The 12,843-nt window shown below is 38.1% G+C and overlaps 1 protein-coding gene across 3 annotated transcripts; it reads right to left on the reverse strand.

The window, feature by feature from the left end:
- Positions 1–2,949: 2,949 nt before the first annotated feature.
- Positions 2,950–11,854, reverse strand: LOC117293640 (adenosine 3'-phospho 5'-phosphosulfate transporter 1-like). Of its 3 annotated transcripts, none has more exons than XM_033776041.1 (4): positions 11,796–11,854; positions 9,650–9,906; positions 5,966–6,072; positions 2,950–4,816 (listed from the first exon to the last, which is right to left on the reverse strand). In XM_033776041.1, the coding sequence occupies exons 2-4, from the start codon at positions 9,897–9,899 to the stop codon at positions 3,821–3,823; spliced, it is 1,353 nt and encodes a 450-aa protein (XP_033631932.1). In that variant the 5' UTR covers positions 9,900–9,906; positions 11,796–11,854; the 3' UTR covers positions 2,950–3,820. The 3 variants fall into 3 exon arrangements, with proteins under 3 accessions (XP_033631932.1, XP_033631924.1, XP_033631917.1); XM_033776033.1 differs by having other exon boundaries at positions 9,659–9,906; positions 11,750–11,831; XM_033776026.1 differs by having other exon boundaries at positions 11,750–11,831.
- Positions 11,855–12,843: the final 989 nt, after the last annotated feature.

The raw sequence follows: 12,843 nt of genomic DNA on the forward strand, positions 1-12,843 counted from the left end.
TTAGACTATCTGCTCTTCACCAGGTAATGTCAACAACTTAGGAATAGGAGAAGCATGAGTGACGGTCACTGACAGCAAGTACCTTGTGTTTGCGTGTTTTTGATTTTGAATTTAGATTTAGCCAAACTGTATTTTCTTTTTCATAACACAATGCCAGCATAAACCAAACTGTTCTGGAACAGGACGTACTGGACACGAGTTCCCCCAAGGATAACAAGCGGTGTGCATGAGTTTTTGGGAGTGTTTCTTCTAGGTAATTAGCAAAAATTCCAAAATGCTGACCTACCAAAAATTGAGAAGAAATCTGAAGTTTAGTTGTATGACAATGTATCTGATTTAATTTTCAAGAGGCTGAGAGACTTCTAGAAATTTTTTGAGTATTTTTGAATGTTTACCATTTACCATTGTTTGCTATAGGAGTTGTGCACCCTTACCTGGTAGGTCTGCTGCCCTCTAGTGGCAGAGCTTTCAAAAAGTCTCCCATAGTGTCTAGTGCCAATATTAAAGAAAACAATACATAATACTTAAATAAAATGATACAATTCTGACTCTAATTTGGATGGGACCATATTCCCTACCCAATCCATGGTACAAAGAAGCTGCATACTAAAAAATAAATAGATTTGTTTACATGTGTGTACCATGTATGGCGTATTAAACTACATAACGTCTTATAAGTTATAATATAGCTTTGGCTGTATTGGTCAAACAGATTCACTCTCAAGCAAGTTTGACCTTTAAACTAAAAGAAATGACTTAACAACATCATGACTGAATGGCACAGCGCTGATATACATGTATCTTTAAAGGGGGCTTTAAAAGTACATACCTGACAACATAGCAAAGTCAGAAATAGGGACATTAGCCTCTGTGTCTAGGCACCCACACCTTCAGTCTGTGAGTACCCCATGCACAAAGACACAAATGAGCATGTAACAAAATATTTTAATGGATTCAGGCATTTGTAATATCCAGAAAATTAAGATCATGGCCATAAGTTTTTATTATTTGGACAGGGTGTTGCCAAATTCACATCAAATTTTTAGTTACATTTAATTACAAGATTTTCAGAATTAGTGCCTGCCCTATTTCTTACATTGGAACTCTCAAAATAAGGGAAGGTCTGTAAAAAATAGGGACAGTTGGAAGGTTTTTAGGTGGTATTCTAGGGGGTTATTAATTGCACTTGTCCAGGCAAGTCTGATGCGTATCCACACACTGGGGTACCTTGGGGTCCCATGTACATGTATATTGCTTTAATGTGGGAAGGAAACAAATTCACACACCTTAACAGGGCCCAATTTCATAGAGCTGCTAAGCACAACAATTTGCTTAGCATGAAATTTCTTCCTTTATAAAAACAGGATTACAAACAAAATTTCCATTTGTTGCATATTGCTTGTAACTGGCATTCAGCTGTTATTTGCTCATCCTGAAAATCATATGGAAGTTTGGTGGGTAATCCTGTTTTTGTTGAGGCATAAATACACATAAAACTTGCACAGTCTTTTGTCTACATGTTTGGTGATATTTCTTCTTATTCTACTCTGTAACTCCTTTCATGACCTTACTGTATATATAAATAGATAACTCAACTACCTAAACCAAATATTTCAATCCTAAATCAGGTTTTTCCTGCAGTGAAATATCGCTTTCTAAAAAATATAGCTTTCCTTAAATACTTATAAACCAATACGTCTATGAAACTACAAACAAATTTGAACAGATACATTATCAAGTATAAACTATACATACTAAAGAAAGAACTAAACATGATACTTGATGTAAGAAAATAAAATTTGTTTCTGTAAAATTGTAACAAAAAAAATGTGCATGATGTACATTTGAGCATGCTTACCCATTATTACCAAGGTATTAATTGAAGGGATCCAAGTTGTGGATAAGGTAAGGATGGTCTTGTTTCACATTTGTAAAAAGAGAAGTCCTTGATATTCCATTGTTACAAACTATTTGTAAAAGTATAGCTATTGAAAACTAATTACCAACCAAAATTACCGGGATGGGGGGGGGGGCTTCATTTTGACCCAAGCACAATTTGTGTTAAAGGCTAAGAGACAACTTGACCCTTACATTATTATTATAACATTCTTCTCATGAAACCAAGCATCTCAGAAAGTACCCTGTGATGTAATCCTTCAACCTGACAATACCATACAACTATGTGTGTGCCTTTTTCGTCTTTTACAACTAGCCTTTGAGAAAGACTGTGCTTGGGCCTTGACCACTTTAAATTGCAGACTGCTAAATATATGTCAGCACTTTAAATTGCAGACTGCTAAATATATGTCAGCAATTTGACTAATGCTCTGTTCCGACAAACATCAGACATTAAAACCCTGTGTAACGCCCTTTTACATGTATGGAATTGGTAGCTGCAAGATTGTCCTTACAAAACATTTGATACATGTAGGTAATTTGTGTAGGACACAAAACACAATGTCCACAGATTTACAATAAACCTACACGGTTTAAAAGTGATTATGGTAGAAAGCTACCCTTTAAATACTACTTACTGAGGTGCTGTAGTTTTTGAGAAATTAATAAAACAAGTCACAAATATAATTTTTGTCTCACTGAGACGAACACTATTTTAGCATGAAAGCGTATTTCCGTGACATGGTTTTACTCATTTCTCAGAAACTACAGCACCTCAGCAAGTAATATTTTAAGGGAAGCTTTCTACTATTCTTCAAACTGTGTAAGCTTAATGTAAATCTGTGGACATTGTGTTTTGTGTTACAAAAAGTACCAAATACCTTTAAGCGATCTAATGTCCAAACAAAACCCTACAATCCCAGTGTATGATGCAATAATTCTAAACAAAACAAAACGTGAAACCCTTTTTCATTTTTTCTTGTTTTTACAATTTCATCTTGTAACCAAACTCAAAGAATGAAAGACCTTAAAGGTGCAACTTTTTTTTGGGGGGGGGGGGGGCAAAACAACTGTAACCAAACATTTACACCACAATGACTCTAAATATACTTCTGCAATAAAAGAAAAGAAAGAAATTTCTGTACAATATAAATTTGTGCTTTAAAAAGGCAGTGTTTCATGGTTGCCCATTTCACTTAGTCAGGCCCAAATGTCTGTGCTAAAGAACAATGCTGAGAAGTGTGTTGTCACAGAAACAGTATTTGGCCCACTGACTCCCTAATGTCATCATGCTATAATGTAATGATTAAGTACACAGAACAAGATAGATCTGTGCACAATTTTGCTACCACACAACAACTCTTGCAGTTGAAAGGTTTCAAATTAATGGTCAACTTCAAAGAGCAAGTTTGGGTGGCGACTAGACTTGACTATACCCATAGAGCACATCAGGGAGATTGACTTTATCGAACCAAGCACTGGAGCATGGTATACATTGCTCAGTTCGAGAGCTAAATGTATGTCACAGATCTGGTCAGGTCTAGTCGATCACTTGAACTTGCTTTGAAGGGAAAATGCACCAAGAGTAGGCAGGTTTTACGAGCTGAAAACAAAACTCAGCTGCTTTACATTTCATAATGTAGTTACTAAGACATTTGATGAAGAAATACACCCAACAATAGCATCTCACGGTATAATCATCCTTTGAACATTACAATTTATACAGAACTGAAGGTTATGATCGGAATAGACCATATGCACACGACGTAAGGCGCCCCCACCTAGAGGTAAAAAAAAAGGTTGTTCATTGGCCAATCCTGTGCGCCGCGTAAACAAATCTGTGCGTTGCGATTGTTTCGTCACTGTTTTTCCTCTAGAGGGCGACTGGATGACGTCAATTCATAAGGTCTAATATGTTTTTTGATCAGACCTTATTACCACTGCTTAGCTCTGAAGCCAGTCTAGCCTCTCTTGCCTTCTGTGCTTTCTTACGCTGCTGGGCATAAACTCTAAGAAATAGCGCGGAAAACACCACCAGCACACCAAAGACCCCAGCGATGCTAATAGGGTGTCCATAGACGAGACAAGAGAGGAAGATTGCTAGACCACTACGGGTAGTCATGATGATGACAAAGACCACGGCACCAAACTGTGAGATGGTGTAGAAGATAAAGAGCTGACCAGTAGCTGAGCACACCGACAGCAGCAGGACGTGATACATAAACGTTGAATACTTGAACATGAAGTCCAGGCCGATGGCAAAGCCGCCTTGCCCGATAAGAGACCAACTGGTCAATATACAGCTGAATAGATTCACACCAAACATCATCTGCATACTAGATACACTGTACTGCTTGTACAGTTCCGCCTGCCAGTTAGAGGTGAAGCTATCAAACACCATATATCCGATCAGAATTATGACCCCAGAGAAGGTAGTCACTGTTGTGGAGCCCGAGCCCTCTTTCTGGGACAATAAAAACATGGCTACGCCAATTGAAATCATACCAGCCGTTACATACTCGTAGTATTCATAGGTTTTCCCCGATACGACTTTCCCCATCAGCATGACGGGGATGATCTTGGATGCTTTGGCGAGTACTTGCGTTGGGAAACTCACAAACTTGAGAGCTTCGTACTGACACCAACTACTCATGATATTGGAAAGGGATGAGTAGGAGTATTTGTACATGGGTGCTGAGTGTCTGGGTTGGTTGGTGAGTAGTACAACAACACCAGCTGCCGTGAAGGCCAGAATTCGATTCATGAAGACCAGGAACTGGGAGTTGTTGAATTTCTCCCCTGGATTAGTTTCATCCTTGCCATATTCGTGCTTCATGATGCGCTCTTGGAGGACACCCCATGTGAGATATGAACCCTGGAGGCCGATTACGCAGAAAATAAGCATCATGGCTTTGTTGCCCTGCACAAAGAGGTTGAGACAAAAAAAATCAATTTAAACAGTCGTTAAATTTTCCCAAATTACAACAAAATAACTCTAGTATAGGCTGCCAGGTAAAACAATGGATTTACAGGTTTCAGTTGTACTCTAAGCCAATGATAGTTTCTTTTGGTGCCAGTGAGGGCACTGTTTGAGCTTGTTGGTTTTATTGCAGGTTTATTTTTAGCGAGTCAAGGGAATATCAATTAACTTTCAAGAAAAACAATGATTTACCTAAATTCTTCCAAACAGATAAGTTGTGTTCAATAGATGATGGAAATAAAGAATATATATATTTTTTGCTTCACACCGATGTGTATACAAGAAGTACTTTCCTCAGGAAACAAAATCCACAGGCAAATAACTCGGGTGGGAGTCAAACCCAAGACCTTACCACTAGGCTGCAAGCTAGCTAGTGCTATATAAGCAGCTATTAAATCAGTGTGGTACCTGCTGCTGACATGATTAAAACTGCCTCTTGCCACCGGGATAGCTTGGTGATTTAGTGGCAAGACTTCTAGGTTTGCAATGGTCTTGGGCTTGAGGCCCACTCAAGTGATTTGCCTGTGGAGTTTTTTTCACAGAGCTCAGGAAAGTACAGAGTATACAGTGCTTAATACACATCGGTTTAAGGGTAAAAACAAACTAATGTGTATTGCGTTGTCATTGATAGCCTTTAAAGCCATTATACACTTTCAGAACAAAAAAATAAAATAAAAAGTTCACAGATTTACAAAGAACTTACAGGGTTTACAGAAGGTAATGGTGAAAGACTTCTCTTGAAATATTATTCCATGAAATGCTTTACTTTTCGAGAAAACATTAAAACAATTATCAATTCTCGACAACGAGAATTACGGATTATAGTAAACACATGTCATGACACGGCGAAACGTGCGAAAACAAAGGTGGGTTTTCCTGTTATTTTCTCCCAACTCCGATGACCGATTGAGCCTAAATTTTTACAGATTTATTATTTTATATATAAGTTGTGATACACGAAGTGTGGGCCTTTGGACAATACTGTTTACCGAAAGTGTCCAATGGCTTTCAGAAAGACTCTGCTAAGGTTGAAAATATTTGTCTAATTCTTCTCCAAAACCCAAACTCTCACTACTAAAACACTCTAACCTTTGGTGCCTCTGGTGATGTTGTTTTTATCCCTCCATCCTCTACGCTTGATTTCTCCTCATCGCCAGCAACACACATTCGGATTGATTTAAACATGCACCCATGACCTGAGGGAAAACATGTCAAATGACAATTTAAAGGTGTGGTCAGGAATCAATCCTTATAAACAGGCACAGTAATATATACTTGGTTTGCGGTAACACAACGTTTGTCTATTTGCCAGGTCTACTGATGATGACTAGAAAAAGCTATGTAGTTGAAATATTGAGACCAATTAAGAACTCACTCAGTGGTAGTACTTAAGAAGTAGTCCTGGCCAATTTTCTACCTTCCACCAAGGTAGTAGTTAACAGGAAAGTTCTTTTCAGAACTGAGAAGTCTCCTAAAAATCAGAAAATCTACTCCGCGATAGTAGAATATACAAAGCAAGAAGATCTACCTTGCAAGTAGACACACCGTTTGGTGTTACCGCAAACAAAATATCGATACCTCACCATGCAATGCCTCAAATCTCATATATGCGCAGTAATGACAAAGAATAACTTCAATACTTTTCAAAAAAAGTTGTCATCATTTAAACTACAATATGCACAGGATGAGCCGGAACCAACAGGTTTTTCTATGGCTCTCAGCTCTCCTGAATCCTCCAAAATTCTCCCATCTGTAGCCAGTGTCATCCTGTTTGCACAAAGAGTGATGTTGTGCATTACATTCCGGGGCATTTTCCGCCAGGCAAGACACTTGTCATACGACACATTTTACTCTTTCTATCCCAATAGTCACATAAAAGTAAATTGTAAATAGATTACAACTTTTGAAGTTTTGAGGTGGATCTCCTTTCTTCATATCATAAGTATATAAATTTGACAGTGGAATTTCCATTAAAGTTAAAGTAAAAGTTTATGTTTCTGTAGGAAGGCCCTTGGTCTTTTTTGTTTAGAATGTCACAGCAATCATGTCATTGGAATCACCCAATTGAGCACACTGGGGGTCGACCCGGGTAGCTAATATTAGTAATAAACAGCATTTATACAGCGCATTATGGAACAATTTGTAACAACAATGTGTATTACCAACTTTATTTCAAATTGTTGAGCTGCTGTATACAGTAATACACCAAGACTAAAAAAAGCATGATTGCAAACATAGGTGGCTTGTGAGAGAGGGTTAAACATGTTAAAGGCAAAACATGATGCAAGATAATTAGTATTTATAGCAAAAGTGTTAGCACACAAATACAATGTACTGTACACGCATGATTTAAACATCTCACCCATATTTAACTATTAACATTTTTAAAGACATTTGAATGAAAAGAAATGGTGAATGAAATGTTTGTGTTACATCTCTGAGTGAATGGACAATGTTGGTAGTTGTCAAAGACCACTATCGTTATTTTGTGACCCACCATACACAGCATACAATAGTTTTACTCGTACATTTCAGGCAACAACAAAAAAGGGTTTTAAGGGAGGTTTTACTCCATTACACTGACTGTTATTCCAGTGACCATATGTCATTTGAGTTTATATGTTAATTCGTAAAAAATAATAGAGAAAGCTTCAACAAATGAGAAAGAGCAATAGTTTCCAAGCATGATCAATGCATGAGGCATGAAGAAATGTTGCTCAGTTTAATCTACATTGATGGCCCAAGCATCTGCTGCTGCATAAAACAAATAACTCAAACAATTGCCTCCGATCCGTTATTCCCTGTTATGGTGATATTTACAAAGGGTAGACAAAGAGGATTCATAATGCCATGCTGTTTGCTTTTCATGTATGCAAAGAGAATGATTCTCAGCAACTTTTAATATTTATGATACAAAAAGGATTGTGTTAGCAGCTGGGGAAAAAATTGTACACTACATATTGCAATCAACTGAACGTTTGGTACACGGTTGGGAAAGACGTATGCAATTACTATGAGACATGGAACTTTGTGGTGACTTTGGAAAAATTTAGCTTTTTTTTTACTGTAGGCCTACATGTAAGCTTCTATAATTCTACAAAATATGACCAAATTACCAGCTGAAAATAAAAGGAACTTTGTAGATATTTGGATAGTTTAATTAACAATTTAAAAATTTAAAAATAGAAAAATTAAAATTAAATGTTAAAATTTTTAAAATTCGCATCCAATATGCCTGTGGATTTTTTCACAGGACTCAGGAAAGTACAGAGCTCAACTCAAACGAGTGTTTGGGTAAAAAACATGGTTATTAAATGGCTGTGTGGGTAAAACACACACAATTATTGCCATGTAAAGAAATCTGATCCCAATTACATTTGTACAGCCTAACATTACTGCTGTCTACTATAAGGGTACCAATACCCAAACTGTGACTGTTGTTGTACCTTGATATACCCTTTGGACCTTGTTACACCTGTTGGACCTTGTTACACCTGTTGGACCTTGTTACACCTGTTGGACCTTGTTACACCTATTGGACCTTGTAACATTTATTAAACCATGTAACATTTGTTAAACCATGTAACATTTGTTAAACCATGTACATGTAACATTTGTTAAACCATGTAACATTTGTTGGACCTTGTTACACCTGTTGGACCTTGTTACACCTGTTGGACCTTGTAACATTTGTTAACCATGTAACATTTGTTTGTAACATTTGTTGGACCTTGTTACAACTGTTGAACCTTGTCACATTTGTTAAACCTTGTAACATTTGTTGAACCTTGTAACATTTGTTGGACCTTATTACAACTGTTGCACCATGTCACATTTGTTGGACCTTGTGAAACTGGTTCAGGACATTCTTGTTGGACCTCACCTCGTTACATTATTCAGACATTGCTACATTTGCTGGACCCTGTTACATTTTCTGGACCTTGTGAAACATAAATTGATAAATTTGTTGGACCTTTATACACCTATTGGACCATGTTACATTATGAGGACACTGCTACAACTGTTGGACCATAGGGCCTATAACATTTGTTGGACCTCAATACATAAGTTGGACATTGCATATTATGTAAATTAACCTTTCCACTAACTTGCTGTTATTGTAGATTAAAAAAGCAATGATAAGAAGTCAAAGTGATGAATCAAGACTATTTCCCACATGGATTTCTTCTTCTTCTTCTTCCTTTTGAGTGCATCCTTCAAATGATTGAAGATAAACACACAAGTGTGTACTGGAATCTTTTAAGTGTATTGATAGTGTTTATAACAACACACTGCATGGACTATGGCTTACGAAGTGTCAAGACTTCTATTAGAGCTGCTAAGTACAACAATTTGATTAGCATGAAATTTCTTCCTTGATAAAACCAGGATTACCAATCAAATTTTCATTTGTTGCATATTGCTTGATACTGGTATTCAGAAATATTTTCTTTCATAGTTATCTCGCAACTCCGACGACCAATTGAGCTCAAAATTTCCCAGGTTTGTTATTTTATGCATTTAAGTTGATATACACCAAGTGAGACGACTGGTCTTTGACAATTACTAGGTCTTGGCTTAACCGCACATTTTTCTGTGAGGAAATTATCTTGACATATCCACCAACCAACTCACCTCTTAAAGCAGAGCAAAAAAAATGTCAGTGCATGCTGGTGAGTTACAGCATCAGTAAGTTATGTTAGTGCAATGAAGTAGCAGTGTCAGATCAGGCAGGATCACGCAGACAAACAAAGGGGAATTATTTTTTCCTACCATTCTCACCTCCCCTTTCCAGGTAGCCAGAGCGTTTGATGTACCTAATGAGCAGCCAGGCAGGGAGGCATACCGACCCATACCCTAGGATGTTCAGACCCAGACGAACAATCCAGAAATCTGTCCAGCTTTCTGTTGGGACCTTGGGGACGATGTCGGCAGCAGGGTCTGCTGCTTGAGTGAAGTGACTCTGATAAGATGTTGTGACGATGACCAGTAGAACGATTATACTCTTTGTGTGGGCTGCCATTGTAGATCTGTATTCAAATTGATCCAGCTGTTAATATTTTAACTCAAAATTGTTCTGAATAATCATGGAGCTATAAAAAGCTCCATATGCCATAAAATGAAACCACTCTGGAATTTATAAAATACTCCAACCATCACAAGGACTGGGCTATACTACTCTTCGGGTGCTGCTGTCGATTTCACAAAACTCTTCCTAACTTAAGACTTATCTTAGGATTTAGGACTAGTCCCAACAATGCACTGTAGCAGACCTAACTCGAGATAAGACGAGTCCTAACTCTTTGTGAAACCGACGGCTGGTGTCCCACATTTCCAAATGAGAAAACAACTCATATTGTAGTTATTGTGCAAGCGCCAAATTTATGCGCTAGCTGTGTAACTGTGTAAGCGAAGCAATGACTCAATTAAAGTAACAACGAAGAGTTCGTGCAGCAAAATTGCCTGCTATTCCCATGAAATACGCTATAACCCATACAGCATGGAATTCCCTGCTTAGCGCTGATTCTTTGCTTTCAGTAAGCATGCAGAGCCATGGAATTTGGCCCTGACCAGTAGTTTAGTGCTGGCTATGGCATGCTTTCCCTTAGCCCCATAAATAATGCCAAATATGCTGGACTCCCTCCGCTTCTTAGCCTACGCCTATCTCTCTCTGTCTCACACACGCTTCAATGATGCCAATATTTTTCTTCAGTTTTGGTCGCTTAGGCCTATTGTAGCGCATTAAAAAAAGCACATTCACTCAAAAATGTGTGAGTGTAATTTTATGAAAACTTTCGGAGCTAGCTACACTGGATGAACATCCTCTCTGACATGATGTTTCCCGATGCCGGTGATCACGAGGCAGCATGAGAGTCAGACAACTCGTTCGTCAGACAACTGGTCTGTTGGACAACTCGGACAGTCTGACAAATCATACTACAACTTTGACGGTCAGACTCAACTCAACTGGTACACATGGTTTCCGACCGTGAGACTTTCCATTTCAGACTGAGCATGTCGCGAGTGACATCAGCAATGTATGTTTATCTAGTCTAGGTGCAGGACCTTGTTATTCACTGGTCAACACTCAAGTTTTGCGGCTTCCAGAAACGCCCTCTGTGAGTCTATCCGTGGAATAATAATGGCTAGTCTTTTTTCGCTACACATCAACACTGTTTTACTCCGCACTGCTTGTTGGTGATTCACGGTCCACGGTAGTGGCGCTGTGACTGAGTGTGAGCATAGAATACCGCACAGACTAAAAGACTACGTCACGCAAAAATGTGCTCGCTTGTTTTGGTGTAATGAATGGTGTAATTGAATGAAATATTTTGCACCAAAAAGATTGGCTGCGCCATAAATGATGTTTGTTGATTTGTCCATCAAGCGAGGCGTAGTCATAAGTCTTTTAGTCTGTGCAGTATTGGAAAAAGCACATTGACCCCTTGACCACAAGACTGGGATTGGGAACCAATATCAGCATAAAATTGGTGTTTGTATTCGAAAAATCATGATTTCATCTCCTTGGAAACCAAAAAAGGGAGTCCAACGTATTTGGCACTATTTATGAGGCTACTCTCCCTTTTATTAAATTCACACGTAGAACAGACACTTTCAAAGTTTCATTTAGTTTCCAATGAAAGTTTCATGCTATTTAATTTCATTCGATCATCCTGATTGATTGATGTTTTTAATTAATCAGTCAGTGTGTTATTTAATTATTGACAAACAAAGTCATGCAAAGTCTTCAATTATTCAAGACCTCATGACACATTCGGTTATATTGTTTTCCACATTTGTAAAACGCTAATATACAGCAGAAGTTAATAGCATTGAGAGAATGCAGAGAGTAAAAAAAACTAAAATATTTACTTTTTGACAAAACTGGCGCTTGAACTTTGAAGACGTGTCAACTTACCCCCTGGCATCACAACATCCGCTATTAATTGTTGTGCGTGTGGGTGTGTACGTAGTGTGTGTGTGTCGCGGTGGCCAGCGCAGCATTTTGATGCGTGTGCGCCCTGCACGTTAGATGCGGACTCGTGCGGAGTCGATGGAATTATCTACGGTGGCCCTTACTGAACATCACAACAAATCCAGTGAGCAAGGCTAGTTCATTCGCAGTCACACAAGAAAAATCAAACAGCCAACGAATGAATTTGAGACGTCAAAAACGGAAGATTCGATCCTTGTTGCATTGGTCCTTGGTGGGTTTTAATACTAGTAGATTTGTTGACGATATTGTACATGATTTTTCTGTAGTTTTATGAATGTGTCTTTATCAAATCAATCAGTTGAACTTGAGTCAATCTGGACCAGGTTTTTTTTGTGATATTTGAAATACTTATTTAAAAAAAAAAACATTTAAAAAAACTGACTTACTTGGTAGCTTTAAATGTACGCTTTAGTAAATATGATACCTGCAATTAACATACACTATGCAGAAACATCCAATCACTTATACAATGTACAGGATGTAGTCCTAAATCATCCTGTATGTTAACCCATCGCAGTGAATGGATGAAACCGAAAGTCAACAGAGATCGTGTTTTTGTTTCTTCACCGTCGATGCTCTTATAGTTCTTTTTAGTGTTATGACACTGACTTTACTATTCTGTCCACAAAACCATCAATTCGATTGCCATTTTGTTGCTTAACATTTTTATCGTTGTGGATCCTCTCCACACATGATTCGAACTGCCTCTAGTTCGGGCTATGGTCTATAGAAGACATCTTCAAAGGTCGTGGGTTCGAACCCCATCCGAGTTAATTTGCCTATAATGGATTTTTCAATAAAGTGAACTCGGGACACTTTACGTGCTTATGTAAGGGTAAACACAAATTAGCCTTTGGTGTCAGAAATGGGGGGTTTTGCTATCAAGGCAACTTTAATATCAACTCTTTTCAAAGCACGAGCGCTCTGACATAGTGAAAGGGCACAATCAGGTGACTCTGTACTCCATACA

This window comes from Asterias rubens, chromosome 1, assembly GCF_902459465.1.
Source record: "Asterias rubens chromosome 1, eAstRub1.3, whole genome shotgun sequence".
In the NCBI taxonomy this organism is placed as follows: Eukaryota; Metazoa; Echinodermata; class Asteroidea; order Forcipulatida; family Asteriidae; genus Asterias; species Asterias rubens.